General features: G+C 33.2%; 1 protein-coding gene across 6 annotated transcripts in view; it reads right to left on the bottom strand.

Moving 5' to 3' along the window:
• Positions 1-15,132, bottom strand: part of JMJD1C (jumonji domain containing 1C) — a 338,429-nt gene that overhangs the window by 82,055 nt on the left and 241,242 nt on the right. For 5 of the 6 annotated variants that reach the window (XM_036086485.2, XM_078077663.1, XM_036086482.2 and 2 more), the window contains one exon: positions 5,343-5,456. Coding sequence is in view for 2 of the 6 variants with exons in the window: in XM_078077663.1 (XP_077933789.1) it covers positions 5,343-5,456 (114 nt within the window). In the remaining 4 variants the exon portion in view is untranslated. Of the gene's footprint in view, positions 1-5,342; positions 5,457-9,333; positions 9,904-15,132 lie in introns of those variants that run through there. The other variant, XM_036086483.2, reaches the window with a different exon arrangement.

Below are 15,132 nucleotides of genomic sequence, written 5' to 3'. Positions count from 1 at the left end.
TCTCATTCTTGGGGGTTGGGGGTATAGGTGTGTTCCACTCTCATATCCTAAAAGGCATGCTTCCAGGGTTTCTTATAAATTCCTATAAAACACCTCTCTTTTTTAAAAGATTTTATTTATTTATTTGACAGAGAGAGACACAGTGAGAGAGGGAACACAAGCAGGGGGAGTGGGAGAGGAAGAAGCAGGCTTCCCACTGAGCAAGGAGCCCAATGAGGGGCTCAATCCCAGGAGCCTGGGATCATGACCTGAGCAGAAGGCAGACGCTTAAAGACTGAGCCACCCAGGCACCCCAAAACATATGTCTTTATAGAAAGTTCAGTTATCATTTTTTAAAAATCTAATTTATTTCTTTAAAACAACAACAATTTGTTGAGCAATATCTGGAAGTCAATTTATTTATTTATTTATTTTAGTTAACTAAATTAATGGGAAATAGTAATTTGATACCAGGAAGAGAACAAATCTGAGAGGAATTCAGGGACAGAAACATTTACATAACTATACTAATAAATCCTGTACCAAGTCAAAATCCCATTTCTTCTACAGGAATATTAGTCTTAAAATGATAGATCTACACCAAAGTGAAGTGAAAATAAAGAAAACTTTAAAAAATAAGTTTTTTCTCTACCCATCAAAGCAATACTAACTAACATGAAGTTCTGTTTACTTCCTTCTGTAAACTATTAGTGGTCCCACCATAGTACCCTGGGGAACAAATTTGCTCAGAAAATGAATGACTACCAACAAGATTTTTAAACTTTTGTCAGTGGCTCATTTATATCAAATATTTAATTCAACAAAATACAACATCTGGCTAGTAACAACCAAACCAGTAGTTAATTGTTCACCTTGGTTGATTGGGGACTAAATTTCACCTCACACTGCATTATCTCAATCTGGTTGTGAAGCAATTCCAAAATCCACAGGACAATAACAAAAATTTAGAAGGAAAAAATACAGGTCTCTGCTACACTCCACTCCCAAACTACTGGTAATTTATCCTAGGCATTCGTTAGAGTTATTTTTAGTAAACCAGATGTGTTGGGCAACAACTACCTTAGGGATATTCTGAAACCACAGCCAATAAATTTATATCATCAATGATGTGAAACTTATGGGTCAAAATGGACTGAAACAGGGAAAACAACTTTCTCACCGAGGAATACAGAAATGAGATCACAGATCTGATGAAGTCCAGACACATTCATTCACTAAATATTTTTTTTTGAAGATTTTACTTATTTATTTGACAGAGAGAGACACAGCGAGAGAGGGAACACAAGCAGGGGGAGTGGGAGAGGGAAAAGCAGGCTTCCCGTGGAGCAGGGAGCCCAATGCGGGGCTCAATCCCAGGACCCTGGGATCATGACCTGAGCTGAAGGCAGACACTTAACGACTGAGTCACTCAGGTGCCCTCATTCACTAAATATTTTAAGACTCTTCTCTGTTCAAGTCTTTAAGCAATTTTTAGTCCAGGTACTAAGAAAATAATCAGGTTTGTTCCACCTGTTCCCTTTTCCTTCAACCAGCAATTCATAGCACAGGAGTACTATATCTAATATTTAGTAAAGGAGTTCAATGTCTATATTCTATGATGATAGAAACTGTAGAATTAATGGTCTTATCTCTAAGCTTGTATCACTTTATTATGACCCATAACTTTAAAAAGGATGATTCCTTCAGGTCTAGAATGATTCTACCTTATAGTAGGGAATATATCTCAATACTACAATGAATTTTAATATACAATAAGATAAACATAAGGCATAAGTTTGAACAAGCACATTCTGCTTCAAGTCTCTAATGGTTTTTTAAACTAGTGCCCTTTGTATTATCCCTCTACTACATTTAAAAACAAAGAGAATTGTGATCCCTAGAAAATACTGGACTAACAAGCCAGACCAACCCAGATTTGTTGATATGAGTCATGTACAATTTTCAGGTAAGAAATAATAATCTCTTCTATATCCTCTATGAAGCAACCAACCTGAAAACTGCAGGTGTGTGCATGGCCAGAAGCCAAAATTCAGAACAAGATGATTTCAAAATCATGCTAAAAGTTCAATGTTCATATTTCATTACCAAACTGTTTTTTGTATTAACTTGATCAAAACTTCAAGTTTTAATGAAAAGTTTTTTAAAATTTCTGTAATCATGCTCCAAAGAAAAGAAACAATACCACAAAAATCATAGTAATTAAGAAAACTCCAAACTATAAAAGCCACCTTTCAGAATCAATAATTTGTCGTTTTATTTTCCCTCTTTCTTCCCAGTCAGTTGAAAGACATAGTAGAATCTGCAGAGTTCCCTCCTACTTCCTCTCTCTTCCCTTCCCCCTCTACTTCAAAGAAAGTTAACTACAGCCAGGCATGATCAGGAAATCTAAAAGGAGGAAGCAGAAACTCATTTGTGTGCATAAGGAAGGAAAAAACAGAATTAACAATACCAAGCTGCTTCAGTGACCTAATTAATATACATTGATTATATTATCTATAAAATGTTGGTTTGGCTTTTCTCCTCATTCAACTTTCCTTCCAAAATACTGAAAACTGTAACAATGATGATTGCACCCCAATTTCCCAACTATATGCCACCTAAAAAAGTGATCAGATCAAGTTTAATACATGGCATTTGATATTCAATGCATTGAAATCAGAGGTAAGTGTATGATTCAAAGCAGTGACCTAAAAGTGAAATGATCTGTATTAATCCTGAGTCAATGGTTTCCTAACCATTACCTTAACAATATTATACTATTTGGATATATTAAAAAATAGGGCTGTACAACTTTATTAAGGAAATTAAAGGGGGTGTACTACTACAGAACTGCTGAGAACCAAGGAGAAAGATGGTAGGTGGGAATTCCCACTACAAAAACATTTTCTTAGATTCATAGTAAAGCATTTGTGTGAATTTTTAAAACAAAAGTTATGTGTACCCATCACTCTATACACAAAGGCCATTTCTAACGAAGAAAGCTGCTTTCCCCCATCACACTTAAGAAGTCTACAAAGGATAATTAACATCTAGATTCAGAAGAAATTGCCTCATGAAATTTAAAGAAGTGAAAAAAACAGGGAGAGCATTTAAAAAATGTGTTCAATTTTCCCTGAACTCCCTTTGACTTACATAGGGTTACCCTAAAGTTGAGATATGTCAAGACACTATTTACAAAATCTATGCCAGTAACAGCTGCCATGTTTAAGATGCCAAGGAATTTAATGTACTGTTTGGACAAGTAGTTAGAGAAAAGCATTCTGGGATAAAGCCACTCTAATTACATGAACTCTAAAATTGTTTCCTTTATCAAGAATGTAGCTGTATTTCATAAACTCATTTAAATAAATAAATTTGAAAAACTAGACTGAGCCATCTTAGGTCTCTGGAGTACATTTTCATTCAAAATGTTACAATAGGTGTCTATTTATAGGTGTCTATATTAGAAAATATCCTTATATTTTTCTAACTTAATAAGAAACTAAATATATTAAAATACATATTAAAAAGCTCTGTTGCAAACCATCTAATTACTTTTAAAACTCCTAAGAAATTCTAAAATTAAGGTATACTGGCTCCCTAAATCAAGTGCTGTTAGTGTAATTCCTTCTGATTTTCTAGAACTGAGAGCTCACATTTGTGAAAGACAAATGGTTAAAATGTCAAGAGAATCACTTCACCTTTAGAAGATAGAATAGTTTTCAGGCCAGAGATCAACCTGCTTATACTAACTGAGCAATGCAGATGGCTCACTAACAAAGACAATCATACAATTCAAAAATCAAGTAAGACTTTAGCTCTTGTGCCTTTATTTTTTAAATAAAATGACAGAACTATCAGAATCTAAAAGCTTAAAATGTAAAACAAAACAAAACACCCTATAAAATGTTAGCACATTCTTTCAATCATTATAATTTTAATAAACATGTTGTGGAGTTTTAGGCCACCTGGCAAAAGAGTTTATTTTTAAAAGTAATTTCTACATAATGATTTCACTTCTCTAAATCAAATCCAAGCTGAAACTTCCAGAGTGCTGCTAATCAGCAACCACAAAATTAAAACATTAAGGGTTGGAAGGTTCCTTTGCTTTTACCTAGACTCACCCAGTCTAATTCCCACTAAAACACGGTCAGAAATGAAACAAATTATAATAAGGCCTATAGTACGCTAAATGGCATTCACAATTAAAAACAAAACAAAACAAAACCCGAGGGAAAAGCTCTAACACCTTCAATATTAAACTGGGACGTGCTATGAATTTTTAGTTATAAATACTGTAAAGAAAGAACAAAAGCTAACAGTACAAAAACTAGGCCATTTAATGAAATAAGAAAAATAATGTGAAAGGACAAAAGCACATCTATGTAGACTTCAAAATAACATTTAACTCAGGGAACTATCATCTCATTTTGATAGATCTAACAGAAGAGGCATATAACTGCTCTAATTCCCTAAGTATTATAAGTCCACACACAACAAATCATTGCTCATTAACTCAAGCTCTTGTTCTTTCCATGGAAACGATGCCTCTATATTTTATTTTCGGAAAACAGTAACTATTCTGAAATGAAATAGGATGCTGACTTTCAGCTCCATTAAAGTCAAACTATTTCACTCATTCTTTCTTTCAATGCAATTACCATATTATTTAAAACACTTAAGTAAAAAATGTACGAAAGACATTTAACTCAATCTGAAATCCAAATATACAAAGAAAACAAACTTCTGTGCATTTTTACTTCTACCTTAAAAAATTAACTGATAGAACTTCACTAGAAATTTAAAAATTCATTTAGCCTACTATTTTTGATGAGTTTCTTCACATGATTTAAATCTAGAAAATATTTTTCCAATTAAATGTATTTGTACTTAAACTGCATCTGGGAACTAAAATTTAGAAAATGAACAATTAATGACAATCTAAAAGAAACTTCCCACTTAAGAAGAAAAAAGAACTACTATTATTGTATGCATACAGTAAACACTAATCTCATTTAATTACATTAATTGACCCAATTCTTAACCTTTAGAGCTGGAGACAAAGGTGATTTATACTAATATCTAACCAGTTATTTCCTAATGATGAACAGTATTTATAATGGCAGTTACTTAATTTTGCTCACTTGTGTATTCCCAGTAACAAAATGCTGCCTAGTTCATAGAAAGTTCTCAGTACATAAATCTGTTGATTGGATAAATTAACCATTTATCCTATAATCAAAATCTATTGAATGCATTGGGTTCCTTGAACACCTAGATGTTAGCTTGAACTGAATATTTAAAAGAATGTCATTGAAGTTTAAAGATTAGCTAACTTTTAAAAGCAACCTAAAATTGCTTACCTGGTAGGGCTGAAAGGCACTATCTTCAGTTAAAAAATCCAGTTGTTTATCTACAAGGAATTCTACCGCAGTGATTGAACTGGGTATGCTTTTTTCAACCAGGGGTTTGAAAGTCTGGTAAGAGAAAAAAAAAATTCATAATGGTTATTTTCTGGGTTTTATACTCAAATACGAAGGGTATTATTTGAATACAATGTATAAATGTCATTATCATAGATATTTTAGAATACCAATATTTTCATATTATAATCTAAATGCTTTTATCCATACAATAAAATATTTTATATTAAAAAGGAAGGAAGTAGATCTATAAGTTGTTTATTTTTGAAAAGAGACTTAATCAAATATACATGTGTATAAAAATTTCTAAGATAATAAAAGAGAAACTGTTTCTGAAAAAGTCAACTGGGTAGGAGAGCATATTTACTCCAACTCTTTTTTTAAAAAATTATTAAGTATCAATCTTTATAAAAACAGAGCAGGTATAGTTCACAGAACTACTTTTTTGCTAGCTCATTCACATCAAGGATTTTAAATGATCAGGATGCATCTGGTCTTTTAACTCCACCCCGTGCACTACCCACCCCCGCCCCTGCCCCAAGCACAAATAAAAATCCAGCTGCTTCAGTAAGAACAGCATGGGGGAAGGGAACAGGAAAAGAGGGAGGTATGAAGTATTACACAAAACCCACCTCTCAGTCCAGATTTCTGCTACTTTAAAAATCAAACGAAGAGACAAACCAAAAATGGGTGCTGGGAGGTGGGGATCCATGGCCATTTGGTTATTTTAAAGAAGACTCCCTCATCTTTTACATAAAGGACTATATACCCGTATCTTGGGGTGGGGTGGGAGTGAGGGAGGCAGAAGAGGAAGAGGAAGGAAGGAAACAAAGGTACAATGTATGCAGTTTTTAATTACTGTCACACTTTCGAAGCAGAAGCAGCTTGAATAAAAAGCAAGTGTCACGTCCCTGGTACTTTTCTAAAAACTTAAGAATCTAAGCTTGGAAAATGGAATTAAAAACCAACTTAGTTTATAAATGACCTATATAACACGGAGAAATCTTTCTTGCTACAAGCCAACTTGTGTGACCATTTGGATACAAACCAAAGCTTTTGTTTTGGCAGGGACAGTACAAATCCCCAGGAGATTCAAAGCCATTGTGTTTCCCCCTTCTCTTATTGTCTTAAAGAAATCTAACATCTTGCTAATCACAACTAATACGTACTCTGGGTAAAAACTTTTCAAGCTCTTTAGTGCAGAGTGGCTCTTAAGGAGTTAATTTCTGTATTTAGGAAATTCCTTTTAAAGCTTTCGATTTATTGAGGAGTCTGTAACAGTGTTTTTGAAAAAGCTAAACACATGAGAATAGAGAAGCATTTTAAACATGCCTTATTTCTATACTATACCATGAACTTAAAAATAGTATCTTCTTTCCTAAATTAATGTAACATGAAAAAATTCTCTTACATCCCCACTTATTTTCGATATTTATGATTAGAAAAATCTAACCACAGTAAGTTCCTCCCTCCCTAGTCCTAAGGCTAACCTTTTAAGTACTACATATGTATCAGGAGTATTCTTATTTAATGGGTGAGAAATTACATTTTCAAAACAGACATTCCCCCATTACTTAGCTATCTCCTGCAACTATTGCAAACTAGAATTTTCCATTTGCCAAGACTAAATTCCTAAAATTATTTCATAAAATATTATTTTACCTAATAAGTGACTGAAGTTTTCAAGATCATTTATCTAATTTAGACTTTAAAATGTCTACCAGTATGTGATTGACATGATATACGTAATATTCTTCATATTATATATTTGTTTAGTTTTTAGTAAACTAGAAAACACTGGCACCTTTTCAAGAAGACTTGATTTAATTCTTGAACTTTATTCAAATGATCTATTTCTTTTCAAACAGTACCATGTCAGGTCAACTCGTAAAGGTTAACAAAAAGGTCCACAAAAGCTATTATCTAAGTGGCTAAAGGTACAATTCAATTAAGTAGGATTTGAAAAAGAAGTAAACTCCTGTCTGAGTGCCTCTTTCTTATGCAAATAATACAGGTGGTTTGCATATCCTATGAGACCTAGTCATTTTATAATATGAAAAACGTTCTTGTGAAGAAATCCTCTCAGAACTCTGCTTTTTAAGGTAGGTCAGAGTTCTAAGGGTAAATTTTAACAAGCCAACTAATCATAATTTAAATTACTGAGTTAGTTTAGTTTCTAGGCTAAAATAAAAAAGAATTTCTCATTTTAAGATAACTAATTGAAAGCCACCGGGAGAATTTAGCTATCAGAAATGTTAAAGGTTAGTTTATAAAAGGCTATTTCTGATACAATAATACTTATAACCATGTACAAATGGAGGTCAAGAGTATATCATGCTCTTAAAATAGCAAATAGGGCCCAATGTGCAAATTTTAAAATGTGCAATTATATTTAAGCTACAAATATGTTCCCAGCAAGAGCTTATAAATACTTCTACAGTACTTGTTGAAGAAATGTTTCAATATGTATTAAATAAACAACCCTGAAAATGTGTGACTATTACTACTTTATGGAAAATTAAATTTAGACAAACAACATATGAAACTAAGTACTTAAAACACATATTGACTTTCTAAAGTGGCAAATCAACGATACAACCATTATTCATATTTGTATCCAAGTTGAACACATCTCAAAGAGCTATTATTAACTTAAAAATAAAAACATAAATATTTAAATAAGAGTGAACAGATCCTACAGCTTTTATGATGAATCTGTAGTAAATATTTCATGGGTCTAGGTGTACTGGAATGTAAAGAAAGTAGAACTCATGCATAACTAAGTAATTCAAGACACTAAAGATACATCATTCTATGAGGAACTTCCACAGCCTAAGGGGAAGCAATGAGCTACCATCTGATGAAAGTCACAGTAGAATATGGCCCTAATCACAAAAAGACTATTATTCCAATGCTGAAAACAGCCTTTGAAAATTCAAATAAAAATTACTAATTTAAAATTGATATTCATAATTGAAAAAAAAGTTTTTCAATTTTATTAATGGATTAACAGTTTCTTCAAGGTCCTTTGTCTGACCATACTTTAAAAATAGTCTAAAGCCAAAATAAATAGTTGAGAGCCTGAATTTCTAGTAGGGCCTACACCACGCTATAGGAAGAATGCTTAGAACAACTGTATCCTGTTTGGGGCTCCATGCTGCACCACATTCCATTCACATGAGGAAGAGGAGAACAGATGAGCCCTCCTCAAAAAAACATTTTTAAAATAAATCAGCTACAGCTCTCAAACATAACTCAGCTGCTCAAACAAACCATGTTAAAGCTCACATTTAACATTTAACTGAAAATTCATGGAGTTTATGTCTGCAGTCTGAGTTTCTAACAATCTCCAGTTAACATTTAACAATTCCTTTTCCAACTTAAAAAAAAAAATCATGCTCATTAACTACAAAAATCTGATATAAAATTCACTAAAGGAAAATACTGAAGCAGAAAACTAAGCAACATTTTAGAAGTCAAGGTTTAGTCTACGGGAAAAAAAAAAAAAAAAGACTGGAGTGACTTGAAAGAACAAAGTCCAAATTCCCACCCAAGCAGGTCTATTGAAAAACACGATACTGTTAGAAAACAAGTTGGGGGTGGGGACTGGAATACACCACACAAAAAAACCCTCACAAAACAAATACCCCCACTTCCCTTAAAACACTATATTCTGAAAACCCTAATCTGAAACATTTCTGCTGTAATACTTTAAACAATTAAACTCTAGTTTTTAATCTTTTTACAGTGTTATGAAATTACTACACACACAATCCTTTCTGAACAAATGAAAAGAGTTAAAATTTCTTAAAACTAAGAACACTAAGGCTAGATCAATAAAAGGCAGTGACCTTAATTCCTAAGGCTGAGAAGTAAAACCAAATGTAAATTAAGACAAAAGAAAAAGCAAGCAGAAAAATACAAACCGTACTTTGTTCTTTAGAATTTTAAAGTATCTTAAAATCTCAGAAATCCACGACACAGCTTTAAAGGTCAAGAAGTAGCTGACATTTCCATTTCACTCTTGAGCAGTATTTTTTATCTAGCCTAAATACTTCTTTAGTCTTCAAAAATCACAGGCAAATGGCTCTCAAACCAAGCATTTCTGAGCTCACTTGCAGCGTCGTCATTGTATAGGAAGAAAAGCCAAGACCACAAAACGAAGCAGAGCTGTAACCTAACAAGTCTCCGACGAGCAAATGACGATTTTCTGTCTGCTCTGGCTCAGCCTGGCAGTGATGAGGATTACAACTCGCTCTTTGTCATCAGCACTGTGGTGTTAACGACTAAGAAATCCTGCAGCTGAAGCACTACTGCATCCTCCGATCTGGGTCAGGATAATTTCTCCCGAGGTCGCTTACATAACCAGTGAGATACTCCAAATAGAGAGAACAGCCATCCATCAGCTAGAGAAAGCCTTCCCCACTGTACTCTGTCTGCGTGGAAACACACTGCAGTAGCTTCCAACAGAGCAGACACCCAAATGAGAAAGACTACTTGGCTTAGGGCACACTGAGAGAAGGGAAGAGGCGGTGCTCTGTAAACTGTAACTAATCCCCCGTCACAGGTGCTGATGGAGTCACTTCCAGCACGAGTCACATTACTGGTGATTACTCATTTGGCTGCGGCCATAGAGACTGGCTCATAATTTTAACAACAGACAAAGACAGACTAGTGGTGAGACTGAGACCTCAAGTTTACTGTCTCTTTCAATAAAGCAAATACAAATACAAAGTTTTTGCTTTCCAGATTTACCAAGGTGAGAAAGTGCAGAAAACAAATAATACGTAAATATCTCTCAAGTTGGCAAAAATGAAGCATAACTTCCAACTATTGAAAATACTTTGTGTGTTTTAAAGTCCTTATTTTAGTTTAATCATTTGTCCCTAAAAATATACTGATATAAAAAAAAAAACTCAGGAAAAAAACACTTAAAAGCATTTTTGGAGTAACAGTCCAAATGAAATCAAATGACATAACCACAACACTTTACTCAAAAGAAAAACTGGTGATATTTACTTTGGCAGATTTTAAAAAATACTCCTGAAACAATTTTATTCTTTAAAAAAAATTTAATCTACACAATTCAGTTATAAAAAAATCTATAATAAAATGTATTTTTCTGATGTGTTACCTAACATAGGCTTGTAACTTCTTTCTAACCTCAAGAGTTGTGCTGTCCAATATGGTGGCCACTAGCTACACATGGGTACTGAGCACCTGAAATGAGATTAGTCTAGATTTAAATGTGTGTTGTATGTATAATATATGCAGTGAATATGAAAAAACAATGCTAGATATCTGTAAGTGTAAGAAAACATTTACCTATTTTTAAATGATGTGAATGGTCTTTTATAAATATGACTCAATGCACAATCTCAATTTTAATAAACCTAAAAATTCATGTTTTTTTAATATCACATACACAACCAATTCATCAAATCATTTCAGAGAAAAACCAGCCACCAGCCAATGCCCTGTCTCTCTATACCTATTCCAGATGTATCAGTTTCATTTCACAGAAACATCAGGTTAACCACTGAAAAGATATTTTCAACTTAGTATATATGATGGACTGTATCTACAAAAATCTCAATCTTTTTATTTGTTTTAAGGATGAGAGATGGATAATGATTATTCTAAGAATGTTAGTAAGATATAGCTTTAGAACACTGATGGTACTAAAATGTAACTTTAGAACAAATATTTTTAAAAATAATAACTCAAGTGAATATTACATCATACACACCATTTCAATAATTCATTCATAATCACTTCAGACATGAGTGTAAAACATACATGGAAATAAAAGAATTCACAATGTCATATAATATACAAAAGAAAAAAACAACTGGGTCAATATGGCAGCTTTATTCTAACCCCCAAACAACAAAGAAAACAAAGAAACATCAAATGCTTGATGCAGGCTATTATATTATGAAACAGCACATTTTCAGTACATTCCACACTACATTTCTATAATTTATTGTACATTAGAGAATGAGTTTAATATTTCACAGGATTCATCTTACAAGCTCACATAAATTCAAGTATGACTATATGATATACACTTAAAAACAGCTGTCTTTGTTCCTCAAGTACTATCAGTCCCCTACAGAATCAAACAGCAAATAGAACTACACTTAGCTAACAATCCAAATGCCACAATATTTATATATTCCTAGTGACACAGAATGCAGTAATTTTTTAAAAATCAAAATAAGTAGTATCAATAAAGAAAAAACATTCATTTTTATTTCATACTACATCATGGCTGATTTAAAATTCTTCTCCATTATTATAAAGAAATACTATATAGGGGCACCTGGGTGGCTCAGTCAGTTAAGTGTCTGCCTTTAGGTCAGGTCATGATCCCAGGGTCCTGGGATCAAGCCCCATGGCTGGCTCCCAGCACAGCGGGGAGCCTGATTCTCCTTCTCCTTCTGCTACTCCCTTGTGTTCTCTCGCTCTCAAATAAATTAAATTAAATTAAATTAAATTATTAAATTAAAAAAGAAATACTTATATAGTCAATTCTTAATGAAAATGAGGAGAGCACAAAGATGGAACTAGTTGAAAGCCATAAATACCTTTTTAATATTTATTTCATAAATTGAGCTTCACAAATACTTTTTAAATATTTCTAAAAAATTTTAAAAATATATGAATGTGAGTTTGGTCTGGTACTCTGGTAAATTTCTAATACAAATAAAAACAGTGAAATAACAATATAGAGAACCCACTTGGTAGCAAGCATAATAAGTTGCTCAGCTTTTACATCAAGTCTCCTTAATTCTCTCTTGTTCTTACAACTCCTTAGGGATGGTAGATACCACCTTTCAGACAGCAAAAAGCACCATTTTGAGAGCAGAATTTTAGTCCTTTAGACTGGTTGTTCTTATGGCTTATAATTTAATGGATTAAGGAAGCAAGCTGAATAGTTACTGTTAATTTTTCTTTTCTTTCCCTTTCTCTTTCTTTTTATTGGCGGGGGGGGGGGGGGGGGGTTGGGTGAGGGTAGGGGGTAAAAAGTCTTTTCTGGCAGCTAAACCAGGCTAGAGGAAGAGGAAACTACTCCAGTTACTGCCCTGAAATACACATCTCTGACTTCCTTCCTTTTTAGCTGGTTTCTAGGTTACAAGCTGAATAAATCAACAGAGGTGAGAAAGTAAACAGAGACTAAAAGGAAAGCAACACGGTATGGCTAGCTAAAGAAAATCTGTTTCTTCCAATAATGTAAGAACCTTACATGTGCAATTAAGAGTTAAAATAAATGAGCATTTTGGTTCCATTTATCTTGGGCCATGAAAGAAAGAAATTTATCTTTAAAGATATAGAAGCCTAAAGAAACAAGTGATTTCTCCAAGTATATAGATTTTACAAAAAAACCCAAAAGCCTCTAAGTTCAATGGCTTAGGACTTTTAAATATTTTTGTAGACATAAAGTTAAGAAAAGAGGATGAACAATAGTAGTTCAGAGGATTTCAACGTGATATGGCCCTATGTGAAGGCTAACTAGATTCATTGAAAATATTTTTTCAATATGCTCTATTAACCTGTAATCTATGAAAATATACAATCGAACATGTGTAACTACTGTATTGTGGTAATGTCCAAAGGATTAACTTCTTCACAAAAATGAATCTGTGCAGAACCTCCAGGGACTGCAAAGATTGTGTAGCACTGTTTCCTACTTTGAATAGACTGAGTTCTACAAGGATTTCCAGATGACATGAATCTTGCGGATTTTTAAAACTTTCTTACCTCCTTCAAGCTTGCAGCACATTCATTCAACCAACAGGTATGGGATGTCTTTTATGTACCAAGCACTATGCTTGGCCTGGGGATACAATGGTGAGGAAAAACAACCAAATTCCTACCCTAGCATACATTCCACACTTTTAGTAGGGAACAGATACTCCAATTATCATAGAAATAAAAAATTACACTTTGTTAAGAACTCAATTAATAATTGGGAGAATTAGTGTTCCTTTCCCTCCTTTCTTCACTATATCTTTGATATCACACTCCGTCATCAGAGGAGGGGAATACAACAGAATGTGTCCATTCTTTAAACCTTACAGATTTTAATGATATATAGTTGAGCTAAGAAAAATCACTACTGAGGATATTAAAACAACATAAAAACACTTTATGCGAATAGACCCTATTTTTCAATAAGCATATGGCTGAATTCAGTTTCCTTTGTTTTATTTTCTCCTTCTAGGCTTTCTTAATACTAATAAGGCACATACTCTACTCTAGAGTAGTTCTCAGTTTGTCAGCTCTATGTCTTCTCTTTCAGAATCTCCCTGATTAGATAGACTTCTTTCCTCCCAGTATTATGAGGTTCCATTTACTCTTCTGTCACTAAAAGTTTGCAGGTGCGTGCCATTAAGATAACCAATTTTTCTTTCTATAAATAAATAATTCGAAACTGTATATTTAGACCTGTATTTTATACCATTATTAGGACATTATCATTCTTATATCCTGTCACCACATAAAGCCAAATAGGACTAGAATTAAATGCTTAACCTTTCCTAAGTTATCGACACATCTTTCAAAACCACTATAAGTACTATCACTACTTACTTTAGATATAAATACCTCAAAATTCATTAATAAAGTGATATTTGATCATTTACTTTGTTTCCCTTGCTCATATAATATTCTGAATACCTGATATTTTCCTTTAAAACTCTGTCAACAATGAAAATGTAATTTTTAAATAAATTATTCCATAACTTTAATCTGACCTCAATAAAAGTACCAATAATATTTTGGAACTAGAAAAATCAATTTTATGGGGGCACTTGGGTGGCTTGTCAGTTAAGTGTCTGCCTTTGGCTCAGGTCTTGTTCCCAGGGTCCTGGGATCAAGCCCCACATCAGGTTCCTTGCTCAGCAGGAGCCTCCTTCTCCCTCTCCCTTTCTCTCTCTTTCTGTGTGCTCTCTCTCTCAAATAAATAAATTTTAAAAAAAGAAAAATCAATTTTATGGAAAAGCAAATATAATAAGGAAAGTTCTAAAAAGAAAGAAAAAGAAAAAAAAAAATCAATGAAAGGGAACTAGCCTAACAGATACTACATTTCAATGCTCCAAATAATACAACAGAGTGAAACTGGAGCATGAATCAACAGTCATCAATGGATAGTTTAGAAAGTCCCTAAATAACATCAGATAACTATGAGCATTTAGTGTAAAATAAAGGTGGATTTTCATATCATAGGGGGAAAAAAAGAGAATGAGAAAAAACTGAATAATTCTTTTAAAAAGGGAAATGGAACTTTAGAGAGTAATAATTTAATTTTTACAGATGAAGAAATTGACACTCAAAGAGAATAAGTGACTGAATTTTCTTGTCCAAAACCTTGTTTATAGAAGCCCTGGGACTAGAACCTGGATTTCCTAACTCATAGCTGAATGATTTTTACATTTTAGGATGGCGTGAAAGAACTGTATTGTTTTCATGCTTGTTGGCATGAGGTGGCAAAGAGCAAAGTGTTTTGCCATCTGCTGAATAAAACTTTAAACTTTGAACATAAAATGGAGGAAAATGAAACCAGTCTAGAACAAACTACAAAATCATATACCTGAGGAAAAAAGGGTAAAACATAATAATTTAGACATTTTTAATATGCTTTAATAACACTTATGTCACCTTTCAGAAAGAAGAAATAAGCAGGATTAGGAAAAAAAAAGCAACTCAACATGAAAGGGTTTTTAAG

This window comes from Halichoerus grypus, chromosome 7 (genome assembly GCF_964656455.1).
Source record: "Halichoerus grypus chromosome 7, mHalGry1.hap1.1, whole genome shotgun sequence".
NCBI lineage: Eukaryota > Metazoa > Chordata > Mammalia > Carnivora > Phocidae > Halichoerus > Halichoerus grypus.
Note: the sequence above shows the minus strand (reverse complement) of the source record. Positions and strands in the feature narration are given on the sequence as shown.